We start from the raw sequence: 17558 nt of genomic DNA on the forward strand, positions 1-17558 counted from the left end.
CATGCAAAGCATTTGCTGAGCCTAACCAGTCCATTTGTAACAACACACGAGCAAATGTCAACACAATAAAGGTGCCGAGCCAATCGGTTCATGCAGCTACTGACTCCAGACACATGACTACATGTGCATCTGTCTGGCTAGAGATCATGATTTGGGTTTAACTTCATGAGACGACAATTTAAGCCAGAAGAGGTAGAAAGCACCTAGGTGAAAAGAGGATAGGAGAATCATCACCTGAAAAGCTGCAAGCAGTGATTAACAAAGCAGCCTCAAAATACGTTGGTAAATACAGCCACCAAAGACAAAGACAAATACGGGTGGGTACAAAGAGATGGCACTTAAAGCTACCTTACTTTTTCTTGTTACCTAGACTCCCTCTCCTTCCTCTTGGCTCTTTGGTCTCATCCATGACCTATCTTCCAGCTATTTACCCTTGAAAACAGCCAATGGCTTAAGAACATTCACTGCTTCTGTCTGCAAACACATCAGAATGCCACCCAGTATCCAGAGTGCAGCAGACACAACAGCTTGCCCTGCAAAATGCCTTTGTTTTTTTTTTGCATACTGGTGCCCAGCTTTAGCTCTCAGTAGGACCCATGCTACTGCCATCTGCAGATCTGCTCACACAGTAACCAACACAATCTGTGAGGACTTCCACATCTGCTTCCTGCATAAGCACATGAGCAACACTGGGCCTTGCTTATCCCCATAGAAAGCTGCCTAATGGCACAGAGCTAAGAGAAGCACCCACCTCTAAAAAGTAATGCAACTATGTTCCTGAAGGCATCCTCAACACAGGCAGCTTTCCTGCCAGCCAGAGCTCCTCATATCCCTGTACTTCCTCTACCTGCTGACAGACTGCTGTAGACTCCATGTCCTCTTGCGTAATTTGTATTAAAGACAGCCTGAGGAAGCAGCACATGGAAGAGGCACTCAAAAGGCAGCAAAAATATACCAGAAGCTCCCCAGCACAACCTCTAACTTCTCTAGAAAGGCATAAGCATCATCAACATTTGCAATGAACCGAGCGTGCAGCTGTCACAAACAGACACCTCCACATCCAGCAGCAGCCAAAAAAGGTATGAGGTGGAAGATCTACTGCTCTTAATACATCATTCATTGGTTCTTGTTGGAACATTCGGCCTTAAGAAAAGCCTGGATACCTTTGAGTGAAGTACAGGCTGCTCCATGTACGTTACTACAAAGTGCTTAGAAAAGATTTTGGTCTCCAGGGAGGATGCCTGAACAACACAGATCCATTGTGTCAAAAAACAGCCAGGGAACCTCTTCCTTTAGGTAGATGGGAAAGCACTGGCAACAGAACTAGCTCATGTGTTTTCCTGGAGGTGGTAAACAAGAGGGCACAGATTTTCTGCTTCTTTCCAGGTAGGGATAGAGTTTGACAGAGGTTTCCTAAGTTTGTTGTGACACAAATCCAAGTGTTCTTAATAATATGTAAGTTCCAGCAAGAAGAGCAATCACACAAGCAAAAAGTCTGTCTGTTGCAGCCTCTTCAGACCCTGGGCATTGGTTTCGTTGGTCTCTCACAATATGGAACATGTTTCAGGCTCTGGAAGAACTGGCATGAGGCTACTTCTACTCAGGCAATTCCACTTGATAGGACCTTCACCCTTCCAGGATAAAACCATTTCTGGGATAAAAAATCCAGGATAAAAGCACAACTCCACAGCTCTAACAAGATAGTTCAACCCTGCTCACTGGCCAAAGCACCACCTGCTGTGCTACACAGAGCTTTGCTAGGGTGGGCCAAGGCAGCATGGGCTTGTCCTACCTGTCCAGCATATCCAGCATTCTTACTGGAAGCAGGACAGTCCTGAGCTCAGTGACTACCAAACATACCTGACTACACAGAGCTCGAGTAATAGGGCCCCTTTCCTCACAGAACTGGAGCTGAAAATCTAAGTGGATCTGAAAATGCTCTTTCCCAACAGGCTTCTGCCAAGGACAGAGCCTCAAGTTTTCAAGTACTTAACATGTAGCATTACCTCACAGACCTGCCCCATAAGACTGGCAAAATCCCAGTGTCAGCAGTTACCCTGAGACAGGCTCCTCCTTTATAATTCTGGGAACTTTGTTATTCAGTATTCCCTTTTTCTGCCTTCTCCTGCCCCCTTCTCTGGCTACCACAGATGTACACATCAGCGACATGCAGAGAGGCACTGCAAGATAGCAACAGCCTGAGAGTATGCATCCACTGATTTCAATAGCAGACAGTGCTTCAGGAGGCTGGTGTCCGTGTTCAGCAAAACCAGCTTAATTTAACACTGAAGAGAGAACAATGCAAACAGGATGCGATGAGAGCTGGGACTGCCCTGGTGGTGACTGGAGAGGTGGCCTTGCAGGGGCTGAGGGCAGAGCAGAGATGTTAGTTGAGAAACGATTAACTGGGTGGCAGATTTATAGCAGTGGAGGTGGGGGAGGCAACCCCAGCCCAAGCTCCCACTGGCTTTGATGGACTCTTGCAGGCCAGGCCAATGAACATTCAGAAGGCTCCAGTTTCCCCAGTGCCATTCCCCACTGTGAACAGTCAGGAACGGTACTTGGGCACCTGCACCAGCCTGTGTTCCTGCTGGCTTCACTGGGTAAACATGCTCTGAGCATTCCATGTATTATCACAGTTCAGCTTTCAGAGATTCTTAAGTCAACAAAAATTATTTCAAGTCAACTCGACCCACCTTATAAGAGCAAGTAAATTGTCAAGCAGCTTCAGGACCTGTTCAGTGCAGGGATTACGGTAGATTGGACTTCCACTGGGCATGTATCCCACCAAGAATCCTCCAGCTTTTGCCTCTTCAGGAGCAGCAGGCCAACGAGCTCGTTTCACAACTCCTAGAATGGTGTACACGCAAAAGCTTATCTGCAGGAAGAGATGTGGAGAGAGCGATTTTAAGCCACAGAACAACACAAATAAACAGGTTTTCAGAGGAACCCATCATCAACCCATCTCAAAGGGATGCTCTACAGTGAGCCTTATCTGGTGACAAGAACAAACTCCACTGGGTTTGCTGCTAAGAAAACATGAGCAACACTGGGCCTTGCTTATCCCCACGGAAAGCTGCCTAATGGCACAGAGCTAAGAGAAACACCCACCTCTAAAAAGTAATGCAACTATGCTCCTGAAGGCATCCTCAACACAGGCAGCTTTCCTGCCAGCCAGAGCTCCTCATATCCCTGTACTTCCTCTACCTGCTGACAGACTGACCCATGGCCATGGTAGGATGGCCTAGGAACTCGCTATTAGATAAAGCATTAATGCATATGGTCGCATAAGTATGCGAGCAACCAGATAGGTTAACCCCTAAAAGGAAGGGTCTACACCATCAGCTCCTTCAATGTGCTGGGATGAATGTAGAGATCTGTAATGACACAGTGGTCAAACGGCATTAGTGCCAGATCACAAGCCCAGCTCTGTGGACTGCATTTCATTGTCTTCTGCAGACCTAAAGACAGCAACTCCACTGCCACTTGCCCAAGAAGTGCACACATTTCACTAACAATTCAAACAACACAAATCACCTCAGACGTATTTTAATTATATCCCATGCTGCAGTCTCAGAATGACACTTTCCACACTGCCTGGCTCAAAACTCTGAAGAGAAATCCACTGCACCAGATTTCCAAAAAACGTGTTCCAAAACCAAACTCTGCCACACAGAGAGTGAGGGACAGTGTGCTTCACTCTGCGGAATAATCTGGTTTTGCATGGCCTGCATTCTTATTGCTGTAGCTTAAGGAAGCAAAAGCCAGTTATTCTGCAATCTGAAAAACCTACTAATCTGCACCCAAAAGAAGCAGATGATCAGAAAAGATCTTACGTGTATTCACAATGAATGGGGGATGGAAGGAGGCAAGTCCTGTCTCGCTAAGGATTACACCTCTGCTGATAACGATACTCACTCTAGAGCGGTTCAGGCCACTGGGATCTTCCAAGACTGGATCGGCAATTTTGTTGTCAGCACCCACGTAGGAGATAAAGGCTTCAGGATCCGAGAGGACTCTGGCAGCAGCAGAAGACAGTAACGAGGATCATTGTTTGTGGCAGGAAATCTGAGCAGAGCTTTGCACTGGCAACAAACATCTCAAACGGAGTAGGCCAGAGCCTAGCTAGAGCTTCACACTATGTGGGAACACGATAAAAAGCACCAGAGACACATGCACTCTTCAGACATTTGCAGTTCCCTTGGGCCATGGGGACCTAAAACCATTGAACCTCTTACGAAGATAGTCCTGCTTGCAAACCTCTTGTGCATGCTGAGCTGCCCACAGCTGCAGCACACCTCAGCTTTAGTAATGAGAGCTCAGCTTCCTAGCTTCTCCTGGACATGAGCAAGGACATCTTTGCTCATTTTCACAAGTTTCTCATTTTCTGCAAATGCTTTGAGCATGCTGGGAAAAAGTGCTCCTCTATCACCTTAAATGAGTCTTAGCTGGCAATTTCCAACAAACAGCATTTAGACTGAGTTGGCACTTCCCAAACTACAAGAGAGCTGTTACCAAGACTGCCCAGAGCACAGGGCGTCACGAGGCACCCCAGCATGCTCATTAGGTTTGTGCATTACCTCTGCAATGCCTCCAGCTCAAAGCTCAGAAAACCGACCCATACCTCTGCATCTCCGGGGAGAGCCACAAGCCAGCAACAGGAGCCATGAGCTCCTCCAGGAAAGCTTTCTGCCGCTCATAGTCCTTGAACTGGTTACTGATGAGGACGAGGGCCTCCATAAGAGCACACTTCTCCATCTGCGTCAGAAGGAGCTCATTGGAGAGCAGCTGCTTCACGTGGTTGTACAACACCTCGAAGTTTGGCTAAAAAAACACATCCAAGTGGAAGAGCGTTATGCACATGGTGTGAATGGGGGCCACTAGGGGAAGCAGGTGGGGTGTACTGTATATACAGTACAGCTGGAGGAGCATGTCTACCTTACCCTTCCTCTACATAACTATCTCCTTCTAAGACCAAGTTTATCTGAATGTTCAGTCTAAAAGAGCCTCTTTTCTTCCCTATCACCCTATCATTATCCTGCATCCAGTTTACTTTAGTCTCCAGAATGACCAAAATAAGCAGAGGAAATGTCCCTCTTCTAGACAGTCATATTCCCTACAGCAGCATCACACTTCAGAAAAAGTCTGGTGCTTTTGTTTGCTCACAGAAAGCACCTCGTTCCTTTGGCTCTCAAGTGCAAGGCTCAGGATTTTTCCATCTCCTTGCTCAAAACTAGGTTAGTAACAATTCATGTGGTTATCACTGTCTCTATAGGAATGGTTGTGTTTCTTCCTTACACACTCTAGACACAGCCATGTCTTCCTGTAACCTTCTATAAATATTAGCAATCATGCCCTTCAGCAAAGTCATCTGAACATATTTTGTGGCAGCTCTGGGCCCTTGGCTCTTCCAGCGAAGATGTCTAGCTGACCAACTGTAGATGTCTACAGCCAACTGTAGTTCAATGACCAGTGGAGTGTAACAAAGACAAACCCACTAGTTTGCAGCAGCTACTGCAGAATGGAGACTGGAACACCTAAATTACGTTAACTACCATCCTCAAAAAATGTCTTTGTTTAAGCTAACAACGTCCCATGCTGCTCCCACAGTCCTACAGCCATTCCATACAAACACTGCTAAAGAAAGGTGTTCACAGCTGCATGCTGGGGCAGGCTGTTTAGTTCAACAAGACCAAATGAAACACTGGCTCATGGATTTTAAGAATATTTGTTTTTCTAGTCTCCTCAGGCTAATCTGGAAAACAAATACTCTCCTCTTGCTCCTATGTTCTGTTAAGTGGCAGAAGCCTGAAGATTAGTTACTGCTAGCATCTTCAGCTAAGGAATGAACCGAGACCACCACGAGTGACAAAAGGGAAGTTCAGCAAACATTCCCATAAAACAAATCTAGTGCTGCACGTAGCCTCCTCATAATCCCTTTTGCATTTAACTCATCACCTTATAAATCAACTCTTCAGGCAGAAGATTTTTCAGGGGTGGGGTGGGGAAGAAAGGAGGTGCAGGGAATAAAGCACTTTGCCATTTGCACAGCAGGAATGTTTCTTGGAAGAAAAACAGAGGCTGTAGCCAAAGAAGCTGAAGATCCCACAAAATCCAGCTGAAATTGAGGCAAGACTCTTCATGATACAGTTGCATTTACATACCAGGACAAGCTGAGGATAATCCCGACACATCTTTATGATTGAGGAGCATGCATGCCTTCTCACATTCTTCACTGCTCGAGTTCTAGGAGCCTGGACAGACATAACAAACTTCAATGCAACAAAAGAAAAGTTCAGAAAAATGCAGGGATTTTCAAGAGACAAATGCATTATAAAATTTTCTGCACTGCTGAGTACAGATCAAGAAAGCATTTCCACACCTCCCCCCGCAAACAATCACCCAACAAACAAATTTTCCCTGGAACTGTAGCCAACTCAGGAAGCCCATGTTCAGGTCTACTTTGGGAGCAAGGATGTCACAGCTTTTACTATTTTAAGGCTCCCAAGCACTCCCTAGGGTAGCTAGCAGCTTTGTAGCCATCCTTCACAGCCATGTATACCAACCACTGAAGAATACCCACAGCTAATGAAGGGATTTTGTGTTCAGGAAGGCCAGCATAGACCAGGGGACTAAGTACACTGGCCTTAAACCACACCTGTGGCCTTCTAGGTTTGTGAGCACAGGCTTATTAGGCTGTGGCAACCAAGAAGAGATCAGTTATGTCTAGACTTTCAAGCCCTTTCCAGGAGCTATACTTGAGAAGCCTACTACAGCAGTCTTCAGACCCAGCATGTTCTCAAATAGGATATAGTTTGATCCAACTGTTATAGCTCATTAGTAGATAATAATTCAGACATACCTTACTTTCTTCTATAACTTCAAAGGTAACTGACGCAAACAGCTGTGAGAAAAGATCCAAAAGTTCACATCATTTGTCAATATCTAGCACACGTGTTTTGAGCTCAAAGACTAGATCATAAGACTAGTGCAATTTCATTAAAGTCAGTGAAGACCTCTTGACTAAGTTGAAAGATGAACTGGCAGCACAGTGAGGTCTTGAAATAAAAAAAAATGGTGTTTACTGGCCAGAGCGTGCACTTAATGTTAAGATTTAAGGCTAGGAACTGCAAAATCGGTGTTATTTGACATTGTTTCTTCTTGAACAAGATTCAATCTCAGTTTTTCCCACCTTTAACATGAAGGATAGCACTTCCCTAACAGTAACATCAAGAGAATTAACTCCTGCAGTTTAGTACAAGGGCCCTGCACCACAAAAAGCCTATCTGATTTTAAGCAGGGTCTGCAAGTACCTACCTTGGAAAGTACTTGTGGTAGGTACTCTGGTCGGTAAGTGACAAATGGGAAGAGAGCAGAAACATTGGTAAGCACACAGGACAGAATGAGAGGATCCTTTGTCTCAAAATTAAGGACAAGCTGCAGCAGATCTATGCCATCATTCACTGGAATTTCCTAAAAGGTCAACAAATGGAAAGAGGAAATCAAAAAGGAGACAACATTCACTACTTCAGCCTGTAGCACACATCCTGTAACTCCTAGAGCTAGGTCACAGAGCTGCTGCTATCACATCAAGCCTCTCAACTGAACGCAACTGTTCTCAAAGCAGAAAGAGAATAAGGAGAAACCTCTATTTAACAGCATGCTTATGTGCACTTGCTGAGGGAAAAAGGACAGCAACATTGCCACTGTTGGTAGGGCAGTCTTGAGATGTCAAACTCAAGTCCCCATACTGCTGCTTGTATCCCTGGGAAAGGCAAATTTCCTCTACCTCAGTTTGTCTCCCAGTTCTCCTCTTAACTCTGGTCCAACAAATTCCATGCTTAACCAACTACATTAACCCATGCAATTAATTTACTGTGGTTACAATAATGAACTGAAGTTCAGGAGAAGCCCGATCTAACAAAAAAAGAAATCAAGTCAGCCTACAGAAGACTGAGGAAAAAAAAAAAATGCTTTCTCTCTGTTGCCTGCTGGGAAACAAAAAAAGCAGAAAGAAATCGCTTCCGGCCTCCTACTCCCTGAGCAGGAGTTTCTCTCACTTAAAGTTCAAATAATCTAATCAGAGGATAATTAAAAACAATAAACATGGGAAAATTCCACTTAAGCAATCCTCCTCTAGCAAGGCACATTTCAAGGTATGCCACCTGAGTGCTCTCCTGTCACTTCTCATGGCACAGTGCCCAAAACTAAGCCAGGATGAGTTTGGCCTCATCTAAAGAAGGGTCACTACTTTTCATAAGAGTCACTCAACAAATGTGTTTTTTTTTCATGGAGGTAACAAACTTTTCAATGACACCATAGCTGAAAAAACACACTCAGGTCAACCAAGAACAAGCCAGGAGAGCAGGAAATGGCATCTGATACACATACATCTTTATCCAGGGTTCGAAACATCTGGCTGATGACACTCTCCGAGAAGAAGGTCATGGCATCCCACTGCACAAAGGACGGAGAGAAGATGGAGCAGAGACCTTCACCTGTTTTCGCTGAAAGGAAGAGAACACTGGAGCTCTCACCATGCTCCTCCCCACATGCACAACAGCAGCTGATAAGCTCCTTCACAGCAACATCTTAACACTCAAGTATTTTGGACACACAGCAATCCCTGAGGATGCCTGGCAGGGATGCACAGGGAGCAAATAAGGTGCTCCAATGTGATTTGCCTCATTCAAGCTAAGGCTCCCGAGACACAAGTCTGATATTTGAGATACGTAGAGAGCAACACCAACAAATCATAGAATGGAAACAGAGGGGGAACGCATGCCCAGATTCAGCACCGCAGGCAAGACTGCCCTCAGTGTGACCTACAGAGCACCAAGTGGCTTTCCTTCACAGGAGGAAGGCAATGTGACTGGCAGAGGGACTTGTCAAAAAAGCAGAACTCCCCTGGACAGAAAAATAATGTTACAGAGATAACAAGGCTCAAATAATTGCAAAACTGTGTCAGAGTGACAGCTGCATCTGTTTCGCAGAGGGATACGGGGGGAGGAAAGGAGGAGCCAAGGGCTTTACATTAGATGCTCCCTAGGTAGGCTGTAAAGGGTTAAATGTGGGGAGGAATGAGCTTGATTTGATTTTGTTTTTAACTTTCTAAGATCATAAAGACCAAAAACCTTGTGTTAAGTCTTGGTCCACCCTTAAAAAGAGAGGGCAAAGAAGCTGCTTCTCAGCTTGAATTAAAACCCAAACCCCATATCAATCTTGTTTTTTCAGGTAACTTACAGTTCATGGGTCCAGTATCAACAGGAGTTGTGAGCTGGTACTTCAGCCATTCACCAGCCATCTGAAAGCCAGTTCGAGGGTCCAGACGACATGCCATCCTCATCACCTCTCCTTGCTGGGCTCGGAAAGCTGCAGTGGAAAATGAGACACCATGCAACAAGCTGATGTTGCAAACGCTCGCTTCCCCAGAGCAGACCTGGGAATGTTATGGGCTGCTGCTGCGGCAATAGTTGTGCAGTGAGCTCAGATATACAGCCAGCAAACTAGGTGTAACAGAATGGGCAATATTTGAAGTGATTTAAATGGACTAAAAATAGTGATGGGTTAACATAAAAAGAAGTGCAATTAAAATGCAATATGAATTACGGAAGTCTATGTTAAAGTCAGATGTACTACAATTAAGCCTCTTTTTCATAAAAAAAAAACAAACCTTCAAACTATACACGTTTGCTGCACCTTGAGATACTGAGATACAAAAGCAGCATTAGATAACTTATGCTTCCTTCAGATAAACACACTCTTCTAGATTTTTTGACTTAACCCAATTCAGATTCTAGGCTGACAAACTAATGCAAACTCAAAACCCCAAAGAAGTCTTTTTTTTTACTTCAAAGATACTAAAAGCTTCTCTGTGATACTGAAAAGATACTGAAAGATTCTGTATGTTTCCACACCAGAATCTGAGCCCTGTGATACTGAAAGTAAACTAGAGAATAGGAATTTCATTTGTTCCAAAATATTGCAGTGCATGACCACACAAAAAAAAATAGGCTCTGCTGACTACAGATTTAAATCTTTAAAACAGAAAGGTACAGACAACAGCATCTGCACAGGATGATGGCAACGTACAGTTGAAGAAGGCGTTGAAGTCCTCATCGCTGTCAAAATCAAAGCGGGAATATTCACAACTGGGGCTGTCTGATTTAGAGGGAAAGCCCACCTGGAGACAGAGCAGACAAGGTCAGGAAGGAAAAGTTACCCATCACAGCTAACTCCAGTTACTTGCCAGACTGAAGACAAGGAGCAGACAGCAAAATGCTGAGACAGAGCTGTCTGCTCAGCAGCCAGGAGATCAGGTCTCTGGCAGACACAATAAAAACGTAGTTTCTCTCCCACAGGCCACATTCATGTAGGCACCTTCTCCCAACTATCTGGCCGCAGTTCCCACATACCTTCACCAGGTTGGTCATAGATGCTCGGAGGTACTTGGGAATCATACCCAGCAACAAGGGATCGCGAGACAAAACTTCATGCCGGAAGAGGGCTCCCCATGTGATCTGAGTGGAAGATCGCAGAAACTAGGGGAGAAAAGAGGGGAAAAAAGAAGGATGTCAGTGCTGGAATTTCCACTGCTACCACTGTGTTGCTATCAGAAGGCAATAGCAAATTACAGTGACTATTCAGTTGAGGCTAAGGCACCCTGAAGGCATAAATTTCCAGAACGCCAAGTCTTTAAGTAAATACTAGGGCTGATTGCAAATTCTGCACTTTGTGTGCAGGATCTAAGTCAGGCACTGTCCCTAACAGGGTGGTAATGGAGAAGAAACCACTCTGCCTTCCAGGTCTTCAGCTGAAATGGAAAGCAGTATCCGGCAGCTCAAGTGCTGCAGTTTACTGCAGGTTAGTTCAATTCACACATTCTGACATAAACATACACAAGACTTTCAGGCCTTTACATACCTGGCTGGGATGGGTTGTAAAGGCTAAAAAAGAGTCAAGGTATTTTCCAAAGTTGGGCGGTGTTTCAACATCAGAATCTGAGCCCTATGAGGAAGGCAAACAATTTCAGACAAAATATTAACTCTATGTCACACTGGACTCACAAATGCTCTGTCTCTGGGTAAAGCAGAAGCACTACAAGGCCACAGACTGTAAAGGAACAGAGACAAAAACCTGAACAACTGTGATTAGATCAGTATAGCCTGAGAAGTAGCAGGTTTTGCTGAGCAGCCTGGGGCTGCTAGAGACAGTACCACCCTTCAAGGGAAAAGGGTGACTTCTCAAACAGTGGAGTTCTGCTAAAACCAAATTCATGTCCACTGCTGCTGCCATGAGTGACAATTTTACTCCTACTGGGTCAAGCAGACCCAGCAGCAGCAAAGTGGAGGAATTCACAACTGCAGAATTTCATACATACACCCAGATTTTGCTGCCATTCCTCCAAATGTTTCCTGTATTTAATGTATGGACATCTCTTACCAGTAACTTTGTGGAATGTCTGTCAGGAAAGTAGGTTTTGCCCAGAGCCATAAATTCATGGTTTTGCAACTCCTCATGATCATAGTATGACCTAAGGCCCTTAAGAACCCTGTTCTGGAGCTGTACAGCTCAATGTTGCCTCTCCTGAGTATGAGCGAAAGGAGTCAAATCTCCACCTTATTACTTCATCTATGCACTAACAGCTTTCACTGCCTAACAGCCAGTAAAGTCACTGCAAGTAATAATACACCCTTTGTTTGCTGTCCATTCTTTTTAGGGATAAATTCTCAAAGGTTTTGGGTTTTGGTTTCTTTTTCCCCTCCCCGTGAGAATTTACTTTGGTCTATCGCTTGCACAGGATGCTTCAGTCTCCCTATGAGCAGCATCTCTCACAAGCCTCCCTTCTTTACGGCAAAGCACTGCACTGAATCGAGGGAGCAGGAACTGAGCAGCCAGCATGGCATACAAAGTATCAATGAGTATCTTCATCTCAAAATTGACCCAAAGCATCAGAAAGGTGAAGAGCAGGAACAAAACCTATTTCTGCCTTCAGCTTGAGAGAATCTTGGTAGAAAAACAACATATATCCTTTTGAGTTATTTAATAGGGAAATTTAAAAAGCTTCCAATAAAACAGTAGTTTCCTGGAGCAGTTTTTCTGTAGCAGTATACAGCAGAAAACTTGATCAACTTTCAATGAAGTTTTGGCAGTTTACAGAGGTTACAGAAGGACAGAAGCAGCTTGGAATCAGGGTCCCTCCATTCTACATTCCTATGGCTTCACAGGATAGTTATCCCACTTGCAAGTAGAGCTGTTTCTGCACTTTCCAGACGTGTGCAGAGAACCCGATGGCTACAAAATGTACAGAGAGAACTTTGGTCCTACCTGAGGGTTGCCTCACCCCCTGCCCTAAAAACTAGCCTTGCCAGGGCTGCTTCTGTTGTTAGCAGAGACTTACTAGTAACGCACATAGCTGGCTGCCCAACGCACACAAAACTTGGCAAAGTCTCTTCAAGAAAACATAGTGCTTCTCCACCAGGCCTTCTCCATCAGCTGTCCTGGGAATGAGGGAAGGGGGAAAAACAGGTTCACAGTTACTCGTGCTGTAGGCAACAGGCACACTGCTATCCATCTTGCAGATAAAAAGAGGACTAGAACAATCTGATTTCATCGCAGTGGGATTTGCTTCACTATTACCATTATTTGCTATTAGTGGTTTATTGGCACCTAAAACCTCTAGGACTGCCTCTCTGAAAGAGCCCCTCCTGATCAGTTTCAGGCTAAAAAGAAAGCTGAGGGAGCTGTGGTATTTACATCACTTTGTCCTTCAATTATAGGATTTGAAAAATTTTGCAGTTTTTCAGGTTTTGCAAGAGAAATGGTGGTTTTGTTCTCTCCTAACCCAGTCCCTGCTTCCTGCAGTTAAGCAACAGTTATCTTTGGCAAATCTTATCTACAAAGCCATTTGTATGCAGTTTCGTGTGACATTACAGCAGCAGGATGGTACTCACTGGGCAGCAGACAGAATGTAGTGCATGGCAACATCTCCAAACAAGACCATCAGAGGCTTCCGATCCTCCAGCTTGCCCTATGTGTAAAATACACCTCAGTTAGAACACAACTATTTATTCCCACCTACATAATTATTTATTCCCAGCTGCAGGTCAAATTAGGAGATCCCCCCTGCCCTTCTATCTGGGGAGGTGCTTGCAGCCCGCAAGTAATTTTACTTAAACCTTGACAAAAATTCTCAGTATTACTGATCTCAAGAAATTTCCCCCAGCAATTCCATCACAGGAACTTTAAACTGAAAAACTGATCCTAAGACTTTAACTCTTCTTCATGGCAGACTAGTTAAAGGCAGCTGACAAACACATAGCCCTGACACTAAGCTGCTTCTGAACATGTGGCTCAAATCACCTCTTTAGATGCCGCTGTCATTTCTCTGAGCTGCCAGATGACAGTATTTCCCACTTCACAGTTGTAGAAAGTGAGGGGGGAAAAAAAGTCAATGGGGATCTCCAACACTGGAGGAGAGGTGACCACATGCTAGATGGGACTCCAACAGTTGCTGTATGTATTGTGCTAGCATGCCATTTACACTGAGTATCATTAGCACAAGCAGCCAAATTTTAATTTTGTTTCTTAAATAAAGGGGAAAAATATCACTGCTCTATCTGAAGAATTACATAGGAATAAAGGAGGAAAACAAAGCAAAACCAGAAGAGCTGAGGAGGAAGAACTCACTTTCCTGCTGACAGCAATCAGGAGACACTCTGCTGCTCCTATTTGGAGCTCAGGCTCATTCAGGAGGAGACACAACATCTCCAAGAGCTTACAGTTGTCTGCTGTGATGTGGCTCAGAGCCACCCAGTCAATGTAGCCAGCCAAGGTGTTGAGTGCTGCTATCCCCACGCGGCAGTTTGCCTGGGCCTGTGAACAGAGAGGGGGCAAGGAGGTCAGAGCCAGAGAGAAACATCAATTCCTGTCTAAAGCAGTACACTCCCCGGAAGAACAGTACCAGGAACCATCCTGAGAGAGTGAGACTTAGACCCTTCTGCTGTCACCTCTCACTTCTCTCTTTACAAGGATTTTGTATTAGGAGTGAACAAATCCACCTGGAAATGAGAACTGCAGGTAACAGACTCCAAAGCCTGGGAAAAGCCGAGTTCTAAGCAATCTTGGTCTTAAGAATGACGAATGCACTAACTCTTGCTTAGTTCCACTCACCTTTGGCTCCTGAGTCAGATCAGTCTTCTGAAAAAGAAAACAAGAGACGGTAAGTGAGCAGCTGTAGCACACAAACACTTCCACCCAGCCACTGCTGGACAGGCTTATTCCTGAGAGCGCAGTCAAAAGCAGCTTCACAGAACAGCTCCCCAGTGAAGGAGGCTGCAACACCATTTCCTGCTCAGGACATCACTGCAAGCTTCATAACCACCTCCACAGCCCCCTGGCAGGTAACACAACAGGACTTTGAACTGCAAGTTAAGCCACAATTTCCTTCTTATCCAAATGACATTCCAGTCAGCAGGCACCAGGGAGACACAGCAGACAAGGAAAGGAATTTTGGTGCTTCTTGGAAGCTTCCAGGGAAGAAACATTTGACCTTTTAGAGCACCTTACATTCAAAAGCCAGACTCTGAAAGATGCTGGTGGCTCTTACACACTGAGATTGATGTCTGAAAAGGGCAAATGATTTGTCCACAGTCAGACAGGCAGCTGGAGAGAGAGCTGGGGCAACAGCTTACAGCCTGACTCCCAGTTCCAAACACTGAACAGCAGCAATACACTGCTTGCACCATCTTACTGACCAGTGCAAATGAGTCCCTCAGACACTCAGGTTTGATTTGATGCAAAGACACCACGAGCATGTCTTTTTGCTGCAAGGTTCTGGTTTGGAAACTCTGCTCATCAATGTAATCAGTGCAGTGATTTAAGTTAAGCTGGACATGTCTCAAACATTTAGCAACAGAGCCGCCATACCAGAACTGCATACTTCTAAGCACTGCACATCATTAATGGTCTTGTCCATCAGCTCCCCCATTCTCCGTGTTCAAACGGGCAACTGAACACCCAACCCTCGGAATTTACCCTGTGCAAACATCCCAAAGATCAGCTAACCTGTGGAGTGGCGAGGACTTCTTGTTCCTGGGGTGCGCCAACCTTGCCAATCAGAAAGATTCCACCGTTAGCACAAGCAGCCACACTTCAGAGCCTCAAGCACTGCAATTCAAACCTTACCTGGAAATGCATTTCAACCAGACTACAAAATGCACCAGGGTCTCCCACCCACCACCATGAACTGCAGAGAGAACTGCCTGCTCAGCAGGTGGGTTTGTTCAGCCTGTCAGTGCACCAGGAAAGTCAGACAGGAGAGAGTTTTTCATTGCCTCCAAGTTTCACGTCCACTGTATCTGAATTTTAATTCACAGTAAGAAAAAGAACAAGAGATACATCTAAGGACCTTATTTCTGTATCAGTTTCTCAAATGCGCTTTGCCCTCAAATTCACCTCCTTCTCACAGGAACAGACCAGGACAGAGACTTGCCTTGGCCATCCACCTTGACATACCTGCACATCTCTGACTCTAGGCAAGAATTAAGGAAAGAAGTGTCTTTACACAAAAAGGAAGAGGGTTCCTCACCACAACTGACAAAAAATGGCTTTCTGACCTGAGCTATCAGAGAAAAAGACCAGAGAGGCCCAGATGCAATGCAGAGACATCAAACACTCTTGCATTTTGGTGTATCACCACAAAGACACCACTGCAGCATAAGAGAGCAAATGCGAGCCCAGGATGGCATCTCTTTATCACCGTGTGTTACAGAAACTACCCCAAATCTACCTGTTTCTGCTACAACCACACCTTTTGTTTGCTAAGCCGTACAGCCCTAGCGTCAGCAGAGCATTCCAACAGCATGGATGAGGCACACAATCCACTCTAGCTAGCTATTTTCATTAGCAAATCCAAACTGTCAACACTAACCCTGTCAACCTCATGTGTTCAGTCTCTCAGATCAGCACCAGCTTCCCAGGCCACAGCAGATCCCTACTCACAGTGACAGCAACAGATTTCAGACAGTCCCTGCACTTGCTTCCCCAACAACTTGCGAGTTGTATTCCAATTCCTAAGCACCTCCAGGACTGACAGAACTCAAGGAAAAGAGACTCTTACCATGCGTCTGTACTTGTTGACATTCTGCTGCAGGGTAGTTAGCAGGAAGCTGAAGATCTTCTCCATGTTCTGAGTGAGGGTTTGCTGGATATCTCGTCGCCGCTGGGTAGGCAGAGTTTGAAAAGTCACTACGTCCTCTGCCAAACGTAGGAGAATGAACATCACCAGTTCCGTCTGAGTTTCCTGACGTCCCAAAATGAAATATACACCATCAGCACAGTTCAAAGACTAAAATCCCTAGAAGCTAGGCCAAAGATGTATGGAGAAAGTGAACATGCATGAAGACACAAGTCACATCTTGGGAAAGTAAGACAGAAGGACGCCCCACTCTTCTGCTAAAATCATCTCCTAGAATAACTTAATCTAACAGGGATTTTTGAGTCCATCATCAGTCTGTCTCATCTGAACACAACTGAATTAAGCTTTCATCAGGATGATGGAAGACCAAAACCCATGCTATGACCAAGCAGAAGAGAACAGACAGGTGTGTCTCATACCCCTTGCTTGGAGAGGGTATCCAGCTCCTTCAGCATGTCAGGCCAGTGCTGAGGCCATTCGCGCTTGATCATCTCCACCACAATGCGAGACAGAACATCCTTAATATGACTCTCCTCCTCCAGAATACTCTGAGTTCCCTGAGACAGAGGGACAGAGTTATCAAAACAGCAAACGTCAGACATCTGTAACTTTGACTTGCAAAGCACAGTGGTCGCAAATATTCTAAACCACAGAAAAACAATGAAACAACACTGAGCCGCTCTCCATCCCAGCGACCTTGGATGACACTCCTACACTCCCAAACACCCACAGCTAGTGAACTCCGAGAGACAAAAGGATTTTCCTCAGACAAAGGTCACTTGGTCACAAAAGCAATCATAATAGAGAAAACACGACTAAGATGACGAGTTTGATATTCTTGAAAGCATAAGAACACCCATCTTTACTAAACTGCCTCCTAAGAAAGAAAGCACTGCATATATATTATACAAGACTTGCAACTTCTGCCACACGGAGTGACATGGTTATTGACCCAACTACAAGACAGAGAAAATCCCTGGAACAACTAAGGATGCACAGCAAGAAAGTAAAGAAATGCACAACTGAATTCAGGTACTGTGTGCTAAGTAACTGGAATCCTTTGTCCTTTCACTCCCGCTTTCTGTTTTCAGGCGACAGAATCATGTCAGATAACAGCCTGTGGTAGAAGACACTTACACTGGATATGAGGCCCATGACATTGTTCTTTAGATAAACTTTTTCTAGGCGAGGCATACTGTTCCACCGGAACCTGTTTGAAAGAGCAACAAAAATGACATCAAATCAAAATATTTATAAAGATCTCTGACTTGATTCCCAACCACCGCTTCTTTACCTACACGGACACTACAGCTCCCAGGCTCTGCCAGGGCCCAATGCCTTAATGAAAAGGCTGAGTTAA

At 45.0% G+C, this 17558-nt stretch overlaps 1 protein-coding gene across 4 annotated transcripts in view; it reads right to left on the reverse strand.

Moving 5' to 3' along the window:
* XPO5 (exportin 5) overlaps positions 1-17558 on the reverse strand; it is a 29539-nt gene that overhangs the window by 10849 nt on the left and 1132 nt on the right. The window contains exons 3-21 of one of the 4 annotated variants that reach the window (XM_062629615.1): positions 17336-17408; positions 16618-16755; positions 16121-16303; positions 15067-15108; positions 14173-14199; positions 13690-13875; positions 12954-13030; positions 12401-12500; positions 10924-11007; positions 10416-10541; positions 10093-10183; positions 9244-9372; positions 8392-8507; positions 7318-7473; positions 6863-6904; positions 6165-6254; positions 4625-4824; positions 3919-4018; positions 2697-2878 (exon numbers count right to left, since the gene is read on the reverse strand). In XM_062629615.1, the coding sequence (XP_062485599.1) occupies positions 2697-2878; positions 3919-4018; positions 4625-4824; positions 6165-6254; positions 6863-6904; positions 7318-7473; positions 8392-8507; positions 9244-9372; positions 10093-10183; positions 10416-10541; positions 10924-11007; positions 12401-12500; positions 12954-13030; positions 13690-13875; positions 14173-14199; positions 15067-15108; positions 16121-16303; positions 16618-16755; positions 17336-17408 (2142 nt within the window). Of the gene's footprint in view, positions 1-2696; positions 2879-3918; positions 4019-4624; positions 4825-6164; positions 6273-6862; positions 6905-7317; positions 7474-8391; positions 8508-9243; positions 9373-10092; positions 10184-10415; positions 10542-10923; positions 11008-12400; positions 12501-12953; positions 13031-13689; positions 13876-14172; positions 14200-15066; positions 15109-16120; positions 16304-16617; positions 16756-17335; positions 17409-17558 lie in introns of all 4 variants that reach the window. The other 3 variants (XM_062629614.1, XM_062629617.1, XM_062629616.1) reach the window with 3 other exon arrangements.

This window comes from Pezoporus occidentalis, unplaced genomic scaffold (genome assembly GCF_034315485.1).
Source record: "Pezoporus occidentalis ecotype Australia unplaced genomic scaffold, CSIRO_AGI_Poc_V1 ctg34, whole genome shotgun sequence".
Lineage (NCBI taxonomy): Eukaryota > Metazoa > Chordata > Aves > Psittaciformes > Psittacidae > Pezoporus > Pezoporus occidentalis.